The sequence below is a fragment of the Ursus maritimus genome, unplaced genomic scaffold (genome assembly GCF_017311325.1).
Source record: "Ursus maritimus isolate PB19 unplaced genomic scaffold, ASM1731132v1 scaffold_8, whole genome shotgun sequence".
NCBI classification, from domain to species: Eukaryota; Metazoa; Chordata; class Mammalia; order Carnivora; family Ursidae; genus Ursus; species Ursus maritimus.
In genome coordinates this window covers 49,201,151-49,218,561 of record NW_024426996.1, presented here as the reverse complement: position 1 = coordinate 49,218,561, position 17,411 = coordinate 49,201,151, and the positions used below count along the sequence as shown (strand labels likewise).

General features: G+C 40.5%; 1 protein-coding gene across 1 annotated transcript in view; it reads left to right on the top strand.

Moving 5' to 3' along the window:
• The window catches only part of UCHL1 (ubiquitin C-terminal hydrolase L1), a 60,117-nt gene extending 56,749 nt beyond the window's left edge, over positions 1 to 3,368 (top strand). The window contains exon 9 of the mRNA XM_040625420.1: positions 2,708 to 3,368. Within this exon, the coding sequence (XP_040481354.1) occupies positions 2,708 to 2,767 (60 nt within the window). The 3' untranslated portion in view covers positions 2,768 to 3,368. The remainder of the gene's footprint in view (positions 1 to 2,707) is intronic.
• The last annotated feature ends 14,043 nt before the right edge of the window (positions 3,369 to 17,411 follow it).

The window sequence follows — 17,411 nt, the reverse complement described above, 5'->3', positions numbered from 1 at the left end:
TTTGTCCAGAATGAGAGGAGAATTGTGACTGTAAGTCTTTGTCCACCATATGATACAAACACGGACAGAGGTTTCTGTGTTTGCTCAAGGCTCTCTGCCGAACAGGATGCACTTTAGACATCGTGGTTTTTTGCAAAGCATTATCCCATTAGTAGCAGTGGAATTAAACACAGAATGTCAAGCTCCATACGATTGCGGTCTTGGCATTGGAGTTATAGTCTTGGCACTAGGAACTATTTCCTGGTACAGGAACCTAGAGGAACTGCTTTCCTGTTATGTTTCAACTGTCCAATTCGACTATCTTCTCTTCCAGAGTATCCATAGAAGCAAGCTAGCTCAATTGTAGGGAAACCCCACCCAGGGTTTTAGGACTGATAGGCAGAATTTCCCATGTCAGCGAGGCTGTCTGCAAAGCAGGGGCCGATCATGCATTGGAAGGGTCCGACAGAAGGTCAAAGCAGTGCTGTGGAGGACCCCAGCATTCAGTTAGGCAGCCCGAAGGGTATTCGGTTTAGGATCAAGCCAGGATTTTCTCAGCATCTTTGAAATACCCTAAACTGAATACTGAATAGGTGAAGAGTTCTTAAGGTTGGCTGGGGAGGGAGTGCCGGTGGGTATGGAAGGGGGTTGGTTGTTCATTTCCTTCTTTGATTACATTTTAAAATACTTTTAGCCCAAGTTCCAACTGCTTATAGGATTTAGCCCTGAAACTTTGAAAAAGTCGAGTATTTGAGATTTGAAAACCCATGTGCTGGGAAAGATAAGGAGTCCTAGAATTTTAGTTCTGTTAATGCTGTCACAAAAGGCCACGGTAGGTTTTGCAAAATAAAATGGGTTTTTGGTTGGTTTTATTGTGATTTTGATAGAATGAATTGATTATTGATATTAAAGTTGGAGAAATGGGTGAGATTTTGACAGAAGGGATAATGGACTGGTGTTATCTGTTCTAATATCTCTTTATTTGGCTACTGGTCAAGTATTTGAATTGGAAAACACAAAATTGTTAAAGACTGGAATTGTCTCAATTTGGGTTTTACTTTTATATGTTGACACTGTTTGATTAAAACCTTTACACTTTCAGTTTATTTTCGTAAAGTTTGTTATAGAAGCAACCAAAGTTCTGCAGATCTGTAAATAAATTATATCTCACTGTACATAACCTGGGTTACATTCTTGGGTGAATCATATCAACATTGCAGAGCGTTTAAATAAACATTCTAGAGAAGGTTAAACAGAGGTTAAACAGTTTATGCTCCCCTTCATACCAAGTTCCTTAGGCATTTCAACCTTAAAAGTTTCTATTTTACGCAACTAAAATTTCAAGAACAAAAATTTTCATGATCAATCTCAGTAAAAAATATTATTATTCCTTAATATGAAAACCTGTGAATCTTTTTACTAACCACTCACTTAATCTAAACAGATCCTTAAAAAAAATCACCCCTCCTCAATGTCACAATATAAAAAATGTTTGCTGACGAGATTTTTCTCACTATAACATCAACAGGAGTTTCAACTCTTAACAAAGCTTCTGGGCAGAGCGGGCTCTGGGGTAAAGGGATATAAATAAATAAGTTAGAATGTTGGAATTCCTTTGTGTTTCTAGCAAATCCTGAAATCCCTAACTTCCTCTAATAGACTGTCCCTTTGAACACAGGGGTTGACACATGACCCAAGTTGGACCCCTCTTGGCCTCCAGGGAATGATCCATGATAGACATGTGATCCAAGTTGGACTAGTTTTTGTCCTTCCTTGGAATATTTCAGCCTGGACTTGGAAGTAAATAGTTATTTTTCATTCCTGATCAGGGAGCTATTGGGATGTGAGTCCATCGCCATAGGCCACCATATTCCATATTCCTCTTTGCATGGGGAATGAACTTTTGGACTATCAGAGAAAGAAAACCACAGGCAAATAAAAGTAAAGACAGGGGTACCTGGGGGGCTCAGTTGGTTAAGCATCTGCCTTCGGCTGGGGTCATGATCCTGGAGTCCCGGGATCGAGCCCCGGAGTCGGGCTTTCTGCTCAGTGGGCAGCCTGCTTCTCCCACTTCCCTCACCCTACTCGTGCTCTCTCTCGCTCTCTCTCTCAAATAAATAAATAAAAGCTTAAAAAAAAAAGGAAAGAAACAGAGATGGATAGAATCATAGGAGAATGGTGAAAAATGGAAGACACTAGAATTACTCAGGTCCAAGTTGTTTCTTTTTTCTTTTTTTTTTTTTTAAAGATTTTATTTATTTATTCGAAAGAGAGAGAGACAGCCAGCAAGAGAGGGAACACAAGCAGGGGGAGTGGGAGAGGAAGAAGCAGGCTTCCAGCGGAGGAGCCTGATGTGGGGCTTGATCCCATAACGCCGGGATCACGCCCTGAGCCAGAGGCAGACGCTTAACGACTGTGCCACCCAGGCGCCCCCCAAGTTGTTTCTTGATAGTAGTGTTAGAAACGGCTGGAAGCACTTGCGTTTATTATTTGGATGCTGTAGACGGTGCTCATTCGTTAAGTCACTCACTCAGTGTATTCTTTGTAAAGGAATGCGTTCCCCACTCTTCCTGTTTCCTCGTGCAGACAGACCCTTCATGTCATACTCTCGACCTTTCTTGCCAATCCTACTCCTTCCCATGGCAAGAGGAGTGCCTGATTCAACTGGTAGTATGGGAGGAGGAACTGGGCATGCTCAGCTAATCTCTTCCCTCTTTTCTTTGTTTAGAGCCCTGCCTGCCACCAAAGAGCCTGTGTCCTGTTCTGGTTTCACGATATGCATCCCTGAAGTGCTTGAGGGGAGAAACAAGATGGAGTCACGGATAGATAGCATAGATAGATGCATAATGATAGAATAAAGCAAGAATTGCAAAATGTTATATAGAATTTAGGTAGTGATACAGGGGGTGTTAATTATACAATTCCTTCAATTCTCTGTGTTTGAAGTTTTTCATAATAAAATGTTGGGAAAAAACTAGTCTGCATTATGATGGTCTAGCTTGACACAGGCATTTGATATAAATTGGGAAGCAGACAGAGATTATATTCCTTAAAAAGATCCTGGTACCAGGTATTGAGGTTTGCAGATCACGTAGGTATTACAACCAAGAGTAAGTCTAGCCGACCAGCTTCGAAAAATGGCCGAACAGGTCATACTAGTAATTACCTGGGAGAAGCAATTCTTCCTCACAGGTGAAAGCTTTTGCTCTATTCACTGGCCAGAATCTTGAAACGCTACTCTCCTTACCAGAAAGCGAAGTAATGGAAACTGGATATTTCGGTAGTTGATGGGACATGGAGGGGTAGGTCAGGGGAAAGACATTTTGTAACTTAATTGAGATAATGCGTGTAAAATGCTTACTATGTTGGCTGAATAAGTTCTCAATAAATGTTAGCTGTGGTTATAATTCGCTTCTTATTTAAAAAGAAAATCATATATTAAGTGTAACATGATAGTGGGTTGAATTGTGTCCTCCAAAAAGATGTGTGCAAATCCTAACCCCTGGGACTTGAATGTAACCTTCTTCGGACACAGATTCTTTGCAGATGTAACTAAGTGGAAGGTCTCTTGGTGAGGGCATGCTGGATTTAGGTAGGGCGCAAATCCAATGACAGGTGTCCATAGAAGAGAAAGGAGAGAGAGACACAGGAAAGAAAGGCATTTGAAGATGGACACAGAGATTGGGTTATGCTGCCACAAGCCAAGGAACCCAGGAGCCCCTGGAAAGGAAGCCACGAGGAAGGATTCTCCCCTAAACCAACAGAGAGAGCTCGGCCCTCCTGATACCTTGATTTTGGCTTTCAGAATTGTAAAAGAAAAAGTTTCTGTTGTTTTAAGGCCCCGCACTTGTGGTGATTTGTTTTTGTTTTTTTTTTTTTAAGATTTTATTTATTTATTCGACAAAGAGAGAGACAGCCAGTGAGAGAGGGAACACAAGCAGGGGGAGTGGGAGAGAAAGAAGCAGGCTCATAGAAGAAGAGCCTGATGTGGGGCTCGATCCCATAACGCCGGGATCACGCCCTGAGCCGAAGGCAGACGCTTAACCGCTGCGCCACCCAGGCGCCCCACTTGTGGTGATTTGTTAGAGCTGCCCTAGGAAACCAACACAAATGTTAAACCAAGAAAAAGGATGTGACAAGATATTACGTGTTTGTTGCAACCGAATAGCAGAGGTCAGAATGGGAGTGTTTGCAGGAAATGCCTTAGAATCACCTGGCGGAGGTGTGAAGTCTCCAATGCCTCTTTTCCAGGCATGGGGGTACTAGGTGGAGAACAGGTTCTGCTTTAAAAATCTCTACCTTGTTGGGGGTACATGGGGCCCTCAACTGCGCTGGATCCGAATACAAGTAGGAGAACCAGTAGTATAGATACTAATTGTGGTGTATCAGATGGAGAACAGATGATTATCACCTGAAAGACATGCCCCTCTATATCTGGTTGCCTAGGCAACATAGGCACAGGGATATAAATTATATTTAAGTCCTTTACATGAGATTTAAAAGGTTAAGATATTGGCTCTAGTGTTAATTCTCAAGGTTCTTGGTGCCTGCTGAGAGAAACAGCTCAGTCATTTTTACAGTTCTGTTGTTTACTGGAATGTTGAAAAAAATGCCTCTGTGATGCATAAGGCCTAACAAATATCTTTGAGCTTACGATCTGAGTCCTAAGTGCCTATCCGTTTCTCACTCTTGTCATTCGAATATGGTCATATTTCAGCTATCCTCAACTACCTTCCACCTTTAATAGTTAGAAAATACAGAGAAGGTGGGGGGCCTGGGTGGCTCAATGGGTTAAGAGCCCAACTCTTGATTTCGGCTCAGGTCATAATCTCAGGGTCATGACCTCAGGGTCCTGACACCAGCACCAGGAGTGGCTCCGCATTCATCAGGGAGTCTGCTTAAGATCATTTTCCCTCTGCCCCTTCCTCCCCTCACCGCCCCCCACCCACCCTGCTTGCGCACGTCTGTGCACACTCACTCTAAAAATAAATAAATAGATCTTTAAAAAAAAGAAAACACAGAGAAGTCAGATGGAAACAAAATTTAAATTATTTGTAATCACGTCAATCAAATATTGCCACTGTTAGCACATTGGTGAATATCTTTACAAAATTTTTCTATGCAAGTATGTGGTTATAACAATTCAATGATGATATATGTGGTTACAAGAATTCAATGATGATATACACACTATTTGGAAACTTGCTTTTCTCCCCTTTTGCTATATTATTACAAGCAATGAATATGTTAGTAAGCATAGAACCACCTCAGTGATGTTTAATGGCTATACATTGTTGCATTTTAATAATTTATTATAATTTACCCCTTTCTGAGGGATATGTAGCTGTGATTACTCACTATTGTAAGTAACACTGAAATGAATGTTCTTTATATATATATTAAGTTCCTTGTCCAATTATTTCCTTAGAATTGGTACATGGTTCCAGAGTGTCCTCAAGATTGTTTATATTGGCTTATTCCCCCACCAATGGTATTTGTGAAGGCCTGTTCCCCTATAATCTTACAAACTGGTAATTATCAACCTATTTCATGTTTATCAATCTGCTAGGCAAAGTAAATGGAATTTTGTTATAATTTGTGTACCTCTGATTATTAATGATTTCTAAAAGATGATATGACACTCGTACAATTCCAGAGTGCAAAAGGCACTATTTCTTTTATTTTGCCTCTTTCCTCAGCCTTCGAGTCCTCATTCCACTGGAAGGATGGAAACAATCTCCATTCCACACACTTTTCCCTGGGATTGCAGCCAAATTCCAGGGGACTAAGTGTGAAGGCATTGGGTGTGAGTATTGGTGTGTATTTTGGGGGATCTAGCTGACTGGCAATGTCCCTTTTTCTGCCTAGTACTTACTGGAATAAGATAGCCATCTATCCATTTGATTCTTGGTCCTCTGTCCCTGAAGGATAAGGGACAAGAAGATGTCAAGGTGTCCAGAAGGAGCTTTCCATTCTGACAGCTTTCTTTGCCATTTCTGAGGTTCCCTTTGGGCACAGGCATCACTTGGCTGCTCTGTGACAGGCCGGCACTTGGGAGGGACTGTGAGGCCATGAGAGGCACCATCTGCCTAGACATACCACCACTTCCCGAAGGCAGTCAGTATGAAACACTGAGCTGTTGAAATGCAGGGAAGGAAGGGCAAAGGGAGAGAGTAGATTCACAGTTAAAAACATCTGCTAATATTTCCGAGTATTATCTTACACTATTATTAGCCAATTGTAGTAATCCTTTTGTGAGATGCCTGTTCTTGTTCTTATGCCAACTATTTTCAATTTTCTCGGAGTACCATACTCTCTTGCACTTGCAAATGTCTTTTTTTTCCCCTCAAAGATTTTATTTACTTATTTGACAGAGAGAGCACAAGCAGGGGGAGCAGGAGAGGGAGAAGCAGACTCCCCACTGAGCAAGGAGCTGGTTGCAGGGCTCAATCCCAGGACCCTGGGATCATGACCAGAGCCAAAGGCAGACCCTTAACTGACTGAGCCACCCAGGCGCCCGCACTTGCAAATGTCTTTGTGCATGCTTTTTCTTCTGGCTAACTCCTGCTTCAATTCTATGTATAATCATAGTTCTATCTCCCCCTGAATTAACATTTATCATGTTATATGTAATTGTATATTTATTTGTGGGCAGTATAGACCGTAAAACCTACCAAAACAATTATCCTTCTCATTGAAATACTGTATTCCTTGAACGAAAGGACTGTGTCATAGACTTCTTTTTTTCCTTTCTGAACATATTCTAAAGCAAGTTTGGAAATATAGAAATAGTGTAAACTCTTTAGGAATACACTTAACTAAAATGGAAATAAATAAACAGGAGCGGTTTAAAGTGCAACCTCTGGAATTGGAAAGGATTGAGTGAAGCTGGAATTTGTTATTTACTAGCTATATGACTGAAGGCAAGTTACTCATCCTTCTAAACCTCAGTGTTCTCATCTATAAAATGGGAAGCATCATAGTGACTTGGTATGGAATTGCTTTAAAGCACAGTGCCTGCCACTTAGCAAGCGCACAACACATTCAGGTGATTATTATTAACGAATATTCTTAGGTGGAGAACAGAAAGGCTGACATGCTTGCAGCTTCTACTTTACTGATACCTGATGGCCAGAACTGCAAATGATTTAAATCAAGTAATTTATGCTAGAGAATTCGTGCTGGAGAAGCAAACAAAAGTGATTAGTATCGTTGATGCTTAGTGAATACGACTGGTTATTCTGCTACTTTCCGTTGGGCTGCTAGAAACATTGTATTCTGTGAGGTAGAACACGATTGAGTTTTTGAGTTTCTGTATTACTTTTTAGGAAGTGAGCCTTAACGGGATTTGAGGCAGAAATTGTAAATGCAAATGCGGTAGAGGCCTAGCAGCTACACTCATGAATGAAGCCGGCAAATGTAAAAGGATCAGGAATGACAGGGATTGTGGCAAATGGGAGAGCAACGCCCCTCCCAGGGGACAGCTGCTACTGAGCTCCAGCTTTGACGATGCAGGAACGCAGAGCCCAGCCACACCTTCCAAGTTTTCAAGAGAAGTGGGAAATCTAGAGGTTTTTTGTTTTGTTTTGTTTTTTTCCTTCCCCATGAAGTTTCTGAATTTCTAGAAGTTGGTAACTCATTCAAGCATTGTTTTAAAACACTGTGCAGGCCAAAAAAGCATGTCTGCAGGCCAGAGCTGATTCACGGGTCACCAGCTTGTGACCTTTGATTCGAGATATCATTAGCATTTTCAAGAAGCACATAGAAATGTGGCAACTTTAAAGGGCTGATAAACATTACACAAACTTCGTCCAGTGTGAGGTGAACTAGTCTTAATATCCCGTCTAGTCAACATGCATTAAACATAGGTTAATTTAAAACAACAACAACAACAAAAAAAAACCGCACAAAGGATTTTTTAACTCCTTTCGTCCTTCAGCTAATTCTGTGTTGAGGTTCGACTGGATCTGTTTTCAATCTTGACCTCCTGTGGAACTAGACCAGGGAGTTTCTAAGTAAACTTCATTCTCCTAACAGGCCCCTGCATGATATCAGCTGGAGAAAGCCCTGTAGCTCCACAGGCAGATGGCAGTAAGAAATTAACTTGAACTTCAGCAAGGCCAAGGTTTCCATGGGAACAGAGGAAGCAGCCATACTGCCTGGCATTTGGATTGAATAGGAAACAGGCTCCCATCAGCATAGTTTTAGAAAGCGCTGGCCTATCACTCTCCCCGAGTGCTTTAACTTCAGCTAATAACAGATAATAAATGATACTCAGATACATGCTTAAATAGGTTAAAGTGCCTATGAGTATCAGATACGAGAAAGAAAGTGTAAGCATCTAATTGCTGAAATCTGAAAATCATTAATAAGCGTTAGCAGTCTTCATCACAAAAACTGTATTCTTTACTAAATGAGCCCATGACATGCAGAAATCATGGCTTAATCTTTAATTTTACTATAAGGAATTCAAAACTCAAATAAATTTAGTTTTTCTGTCAGTGTGGGATGTTCTAGGAATAACATTTATCATTAATATGTATTTTGTCTGAACTGCCAGGCATTCAGCATGTGAGGAGTAGGAAACTCTGGAGAGCGCAATGCTTTTCTGAATTAATGACTGAAGAGGGTTCGTTTCGCTTTGTGTCTCTCACCCAGAGGTGGATTCACTTGGAAGCTAAGGAAATTTAAGCTTCATGTCCCCTCACTTGTGTTGGCCTCTTCCAAGGCCCTCGGGTGAGCCTCCAGATTGTTCACACCGCCATATATTTTTGTAACATTTTTGTCATATTTGTAAAAGATATTTTAATTGCAATGGTTAAGACTGCTGTCTGTTTCCACTCAGACTCACCCTCCATCACAATCCCCTCATGTTGAGTGATGAGGAATGGCCACAGGTATTTTTGGGCTGTGGGTAAGGGGAAGTTGAATTAGGGATGCATTAATTATGGATTTAGTGGGATATGTGTGTGTGGGTCACAGTCTTGTGTACGGGTATGTTGCTGCCAGTTGTCCTGGAGTAGGAATATCTTCTAGTAATGTGCCTCCTCCCCTCTCTGTTAATCCACAGTGTGTCAGAACCATGATGACAAAGTGCCAGCTCAGAGGCTGGATGGAGACGTGGGTATATGTCCCATGGTGCCTGGCACCTGGGATGTGGGTGTCGGGGAGAAACAACATTGAGTGGAGCCAGGATCTAGCCTGTGGAGAATGCTTTCCATCACCAGACAGGTAAAGTTATAAATGGGAGATCTGGCTCTCAATGAATTCTAGACAAATTGGAAGCTCTAGCCTATGAGAAATAGTCTTGATAATGCAGGGTATACAATGATAAGCATGTTGAACATTTATATGGGTGTTGTGGGATACGGAATTTATCAGAATTCCTACGATTAAGTTCCCATCTGAATGACCATGCAACGCTGATGACAAAGGTAATGTAAAACTGAATACGTAATTACCACAGGAACGTTGATGACAAGATGGTTAATGAGAACTGTTGCTCCAAAGTGCACTTAAGATGGCTCAGGACTACAGGAACCGTGCCTTACAAGAAACTTGCCAGGCCTGAAATCTTATAACTCATAAAAAATTCGATAGAGGTTTTCCTAAATTTGATAACAATCTTGAAATTTTATATCGTGTTGTCAACAATGAACTGTACGGCTGAAAGAAACTTTCTGACCTATCCACAACGAAAACCCAGATTTTAATATTGCCACATGCCAGGAACTCCTAACGCTGTTAGCTCCAAAATATTCTTCTCCCACTAAATCATCTGCTGGTCTAAGTTCAAAACAATTACTGGTGTTACTGTTGACTTTTTACAACATAATATATGTAATATATTAGTTTAAATTAGTCCATCTTGTATTACTTGTTCTTTAATAAGCACTATATGCCACATTGGAGCTGTGTTCGATAAACTCCCAGCTCTGCAGTCAACCCCAGACACACACTGATGCAGCTACATGCTATTGTGAAAGTTCATAATGGTTCAGAATTATTCCAATTTGCTTCAAATTTTACTGAGATGTGTCTCTAGCCCCTGTGATAATACACACTCGACATGCAGAACAGCAGCTTCCAAATAAACAGTGATGGCATGGTGATTGTAAATATGAAGAAAGAGAACTTGAGTTACTTCCATGCTGTTATTCTTAGTGAAAATCAACCTCTGAACTTTTCAGAGTTTACTTTTTGGAACCAATTTTTTATCTGTTTTCTCCCCCCTCATTTTAAAGAATATAGTAATGTAATTAAAAATATTAATCTATTACTTTTGTCCTTTCTGTCTTTTCTGTAATGTATTTTGTGATTTTTATTATTTTATTTATTCCTATCATGAGTATATAAAGTCTAATAAAGGGAAATTTCTGTGAGAAAAACCAAACCAAACGTGAATTTACCATGCAGGATACAAGACGGCATAGTCTCTCTCTCTCTTCTCTCTACAGAAAATAATAATACAAACGTCATAAGAAGAGGTAATCAAAGAAGATATAACCCAAAAAAGGTAGGAAAAAGCCTTACAGAGAAGTGTCAGGCAGTCAGTTAACAAAAATAATTTTATTTTTCTGGATTTTGTAATGGTTATAGTATTAATAGCCTCCTAAAATTCATAATTTGTTTTATATTTTCTCGTTCTAAATAAATATTCATCTTCTAACCCAATTTTGTATTTGTAATTTGTAGAATCTTCAGGCCCAGTAAAACCTAGATCTATCCTTGTTCTCATGCCCCCATAACAGCAAAGTCAGTGTTTTTAGAAGAGAATTTACAGAGAGTAAAATGTACAGATCTTAAATGTACGGATTATTAACCTTTTACCTATTTATATAACTGTATCGCCAGGATCCACGAAGATGCAAAACGTCTCCATCACCTCAAAACAATTAAAATTTCTAATATACTCAGGTTTAAGAAGTTAATATATCCATAAAACAAGAATATTTTGCTAAGAAAAGGCAATACTGAACACAAGCAAACTCTTAGTGATGAACTTAGAGTTACTAAAATTAAAAATTCAGCAGCAAGACTAGAAACTCAGGTTGAGGACGTTGCCCAGAACATCAAGCAGAAAGACAGAGATGGAAAATCTGAGAGAAAAAATGAGACCTAGGGAACCAGGGAGAGGAACAATTCCAACAAATCGAGGCCCAGAAGAAAGAAAATGAAAGGGAGGAAACTTCGAAAGAAATAAACATTTGTAGACTTGAACAATAACATGACTTTGCAGATTTTAAGGAGTTTCTCACTACCCAGAAGCTCAGTAGTTCAGAAGTGTTTTTACTTGCATTTTCTTACAAAATCTTCTTAAAATTTTGTGAAACAAATGCAGTTGAAAAATTTAAAAGACTAAAAATGAACATGTTAGAAGTGTATTTGACTTTCACTATAGATTGGCTCAACCTATTTGTTCTAGGTCACATTTGGCCATTGTCATTCACTCACTCATTCATTCATCTGTCCAGCCAGCCAGCACTTACTTGGTGCTAAGCCATGGCAGTGCCAGTCTCAAAGGAAAGGACTGATTCGTACCATGCATCTAACCACAGTACAGTATTATATGTGCTAAGGTGAAGGTATAAAAAAACAGCTAGCCTAGTATTTTTCATTGTCATTAAATAATGTCTCTTTTAAATATATGTAATATTTTTTCCAGACTCATTATGCTTTCTGAATCTGATGATTCATTCATTTCATTGATTCTAAAAGAATTCTAGCCATTATCTTTTGAAATATCACCTTTCCTCATTTTCTCCATTCTCTTCGTCTATAATTCCTAGTAATTGTTTTGTGGGAAATTTGTATTTTCTTAACCATTCTTCAGTACTTTTTCTTATTTTCCTCTGCTTTATTCCATATAATTTCCAAAGATCTATATTCCAGTTCACAAATTTTCTCTTCACTTGTGTCTAACCTACACTTTAACCCATCCTTTTTGTTTTAAATTTATGACTACAATTTTCTAGTTGTTCTTCTCATGCTTGTTCAAATCTGTGTGTCCTTTTTACTGTGTCTTGTTATTTTCTTCTGTTTGGATTCACTCTCCTAGGTCTTTAATCACTTAAAAATTTATTTTATAACCTTTACTGATAGCCCTATCAAATGTATTTCTGGGAAACCTAATTGGGTTCTTTTCCGTGTCTCTTGAATTTTGTTTAGGTTGCACAGTTTCTGCACGCATTTTGTACTTTTAAATTGAAAGCTGATCTTCATTAGGGTTTATTTGTGAGAGTCCCATGAGGCTTAGATGGAAGGCATTTTTTCCAAAGGGATTTTACATTTGCTTCTTGTAGGTGCCCACGAGGCCCTAGACCAAATTGTAAGTTACTTTTTTAGCTTGAGGGGACTTGGATCATGCGTACGTTGTCTATAAAGAGGATTAGGCTTTTGTTTACACATTCTCAAGGGAGGTTCACCCATATCCCCCAACCAAGAGCTGAGGTCAAGCAAAGAAACGTCTTTATCGTCTCCCTCTGTGGTGATGGAATATTTCCTGGGCCAGTCTCTCTCTGTGGGATTAGTGTGTATACGTGCATGTGTGCATGTGCGTGTGTGTGTGTCTGTGTGTGCGTGTGTATGCATCACTGCTCAGTTGCATTCTCCACGTGACACAGGCACAGGCCCTCAACTCCCAGTACCACAGCCCTGGCCCCAGGTTTCTGAGTCTAGCAGCCACTGTGCACTATGTCTCTCCATGGGATGGTCAAGGATCAAATCATGAATTTACTGCTCTAGATTTATCTTTCCTTTCCATTTTGCCTCCTGGGGAATCTCTGTTAATCTCTTTTGAGCTCGCCTCTTCATGTAAAGAATATTTTATTTATTTTGTGTGGCCTTTATAGGAGTTTTGTAGCAGGAAAGTTATTCAGTCAGTCATAGTCTGGGAAATTGAAATTGTTATTCCCATTCTTTCTTTAATTATTATTATGTTCAGTTAGCCAACATATAAAAAGCTTCTGTGCAGCAAAGGAAAGTCATGTTCTTTTTAAATGGCTTTAAAAATCAAAGCAATGACAATATGAGAGTATTTTTCAAAACACTCCTTAAAGATTCTCATACTTATTTTGCTGTGTGAAGAACCCACCACATTATGGGAACATAGAAAAAGAGGTGATTAATTTTGATTTGGTTGCTAAGGAAGTGGCCAGAAAGGTGACATTTAAGTCAGACTTTGGAGAATGAGAAATTTGGTACCCTTACTTACCATCAACCATTAGTCTCCAAACTATTTTACACCATGAAATTTAGAGTTAATCTTTATCCAATTGATTTACCTCATTTTCTATATTAATAGATATACATATTTTCATACACGATGTCATCGAGTTATTATTATCCATTAATTTCTAAGTAGCAGGGAAGGAAGCAGATGCTTTATCAATAAAACAGCAAACCCAGAAAGGCTAAATAACATTTCACTCATGTAACATAATGAGTGACAGGGCTGGATTCAAACTTGAGCGTGGCAACTGTAAAATGTGCCCTCAGGGAGCTTAACTGACCAGCGGCCCCAGCTGCCGTGCTCTGAAGTCCATTGCCATGTCTGCATTGAGTCCTGTTTCCCCTGGGCTGCTCGCAGCCAGTTACTAAATACGGCAGGGATCCTAGGGCAGGCTTTTCCTGGAAGACCCGGGACTCCTCTGGCGGCAGACTGGCTCACAGACCTCCTCGCCAAACCTTCCTTGGAGTGAAACGCAGCCTGAGATGACACTGCGCCTGACCTTCCCTCCCTCTCTTCACTTGAGGTCAGACTTGCATTGTGCTCTGACTGCTTCCCCAGCATTTTCTCTCAAAGTCATGCCCCTGATAAAATCCTTGCGCGTTTAACTCCATCTTGGTGACTCCTTCTCAGAAGACCCAGACTATCACGCCCGGTTTGTGTGACCTCAAAACCCATGCTTTTACCAAAAATAAACAAACAAACAAAAACAAAAACAAAAAAACAAAACTAAAAATGGACTAAAGATCAAAACGTAAGCTTGACAACTGTAAGACTGTTAGAAGAAACATAGGCATCAATCTTCATGACCTTGGATGAGGCAATTCTTTCCTAGCTATGACACCCAAAGCACAAGCAACAAAAGAAAAAAATAGATATCTTGGACTCCATCAAAATTAAAAGCTTTTCTGCTTCAAAGGACAACATCAAAAAAGTGAAAAGTCAACACACAGAATGGAAGAAAACATTTGCAAATTATATATCTGATAAGGAACTCCCATCTAGAATATATAAAGAACTCTTATAACTCAATGATAAAAAGAGAAATGACTCGATTAAAAGATGAACAAAGATATGAATAAACATTTCTCCCAAGAAAATGTGCAAACGGCCAATTGTACATGAAAAGAAGCTCAACATCATTAGTTGCCAAGGAAATACAAATTAAAACCACAATGAGATACCACTTCACATCCACTAAGATAGCTATAATCAAAAAATCAGAAAATATCAAGTGTTAAAAAGGAGGTGGAGAGATTGGAACCCTTCTACCCTGCTGGCGGGAATGTTAAAATGGTCCAGCCATTTTGGAAAAATGGTCTGGTAGTTTATCAAAGGTTAAATATAGAATTATTGTATGACCTAGTGATTCCACTTGGCATTTACCAAGGCAAATGAAAACATGGGTCCACACAAAAACTTGTACAGGAATGCTTATTGCAGTATTGTTCATAATAACTGAAAAGTGAAAACCACCCAAATGTCTATCAAATGACGAATGGATATACAAAACGCGGGATACCCATACAATGGCATATTATTTGCCCATAGAAAGGAATAAAGTACTGATACATGCAGCCACAAGGATGAACCTTGAAAACATTATGCTAAGTGAGAGAAACAATACACAAAGGACCACATACTGTATGATCCCATTTATATGAAATGCCCAGAAGGGGCAAATTTATAATGACAGAAAGGAGATTAGTATTGGCGAGGGTGCAGGGGCATGGGAAGTTTGGGGGATGACAGCTAAAGACTATGGGGTGTCTTTTTGGAGAAATCAAAACGTTCCAACATTAATTGTGGTGATTGTTGCACAACTCAGTGAGAATACTAAAAAACAGTATGTGAATGATATCTCCATAAATCTGTCACTAAACAAATCCATGCTCCTTGAATACACTATATCCTTCATTTGGCATTTATCATAGAGCACCTTGTGTTATGGTTATTTTTTTCCAACCCAAATGTTGCTCCATACCCTCCAAATAGTGATGATCTTTAAATCGTGGTGTTTGTTCTCGATTTGGCTTCTTCATTATAGTTTCTCAAATTTCCTCCAATGGACGTATATTACTTTTATATTTGAAAATTACGTTATACAGAAATGAAAATGTTGTGCCACTAGCAAAATCATTAGCTCCTAAAGGAAAAAGTCTTGTCCCTTTGTGGATTCCTCTGGTGCTGGCACCGTCTCTTACACAAAGCGGGCGCTTAACAAAAATTTGTAAATATTCTTGATAATGGCACTAGGTTTGACCTCCATTATGGTTTTAAGTCTTTGGGTCTTTGGTAATCTAATGTGAATTTCTTATTGGTAATAGAGTCTAGGAAAAGTAGGTGTTATTTTGTGATTATAAACCTTAAACGACTTGAAAAGTATTTTCACTGAAAGAAAAAAATGTTTTAGTTTGAATGCCAGTTTCGGTAGCAGCTATTTTACAGATTTAGATGTCACCTTCATGAAATCATTTGCAAACCTTTGGGTCAGCCGGCTTCCCCTCTTCCTAGCTGCTCGCGCAGGGGAACCTGCCCAAAGTGGCGTCTTCCGTTAGTGTGCTGGAATCTGTTTGTGAATTATTTACTTTGCCATGTTTCTTTGTGGAGACAAGGTCATCCTCCGACAATATTTCATTAGCCCTTTTCCTCAGCTTGTCTTCTTTACTCTTCTTTGTAATTTCTCCCCTTCCTACTTTCTGGAAAGCAGGAGGGATGGGATGCTCGGCTGGGTGATACTGAGCACTTTCTATCCGCCAGCCCCAACTTGGGTCCTTTCCCATTCAGAAATCCTGTTTTCTCCTCACAGTGATTCTGCTGAAAAGTTGCCATCTCAACCTCATTTGAGATGAGGAAACTGAGGCACACATTGTAAGTGGCAGCGTCTGGACCGGGGTTGGCAAGGCAGCGTGGTGCGTGGTTAAGGGCAGATCTGGCTCCAGGCTGTCTGGGCTTGAATCCGGGCTTCAGTGCTCACCAGCCGTGGGGACCCTCCTCCCCCTTCTTTCTTCTAGCTCCTTACAGGGTTGATAATAGTCTGTTACCAGGTTGGAATAGGGAATGAGTTAGTCAATTATTTGTAAGGCACTTAGAACAGTGCCTGGCACATTCCAAGTGCCATATAAGTGTTTTAAAAGTAAATAAACTGAAAGCTGTCTGTCTCCAAAGCTGGTAATGGTGGAATTTCAGGCCTGCTTTTTGTTCTGTTCCCCTATTAAAGCAGCAGAATTGGGCAAAAGCTAAACTTGGACTCTGAACAGGGAACAGAGACTTAGGCGCTGAGGCACCCACAGACTTCCTGCCCTGTCATCAGCCATTCTAAAATGTGAATCCATTTGCTTTAGGTTAGCTGAGAGTACTGAGTTCTTAGGTACCAGCCCTGGGCTCACCAGTGGATGCCCACGCAGTAAACCCAGGCCGTGGCCTGCCCGTGAGCCCTTCCCCGCTTCAGGACTGGCCTAGCCTGAGGCCTCTCCCATGTTGTCATTCCCACCCGGTTCCTTCCTCACCACACTCCAGTCATGGTAGCCTTCTGTGGGTTCCTTGACCCCCACCAAGCTCATTCCTACCTCAAGGCCTTTGTACACATCTGGAAATATTTCCCCAGATTGCTGCGAGGTTAAGGTCTCTCCCATTCACGTCATCTCATCACCTAACCTTGTCAGACAAACCTTCCATGATCATCAAATTGGGCTCCCGAGCAAAACAGAAGGCAAGTAAAGTGGCTGAGAGTTCATTAGGACACAATTAGGAGGGAGTGGGCAGGGTGGGGAAACCACAATAAGATGGGGAGGCCTAGACCACCACCCGGCCTGGGGCAAGAGGGTGGGACAAGAGGAGACTGGGAACTTCAGAGATCCCAAGGGCAGGCCTCAGACAGAGCTGTAGTCCTCAGGGGATTGGTGCAGCCAATCTGCTAGACTTCTGCAGTAAAGGGGCTGCATAAATACCCCACCTCCCTTTCCTCCGTTCCCCCTCACATCCCGCCTCCTTCGCATTCACCATTCACCGAGAGCCCGGACACACAGGTCAGATCAGCCTCCCAGAAGGGTGGAGAGGTAATCGGAAGTTAGCTAACACTCTCTCTTCCCGGGTCATAGTTTATCTTCTCTTTTATCTTTTTAACATACATGGTTCTCCACAATTACCTTTTGTTTTACATGTTTATTGTCTGCCGGCCCCTGTCATTCTTTCTAGAATGTAG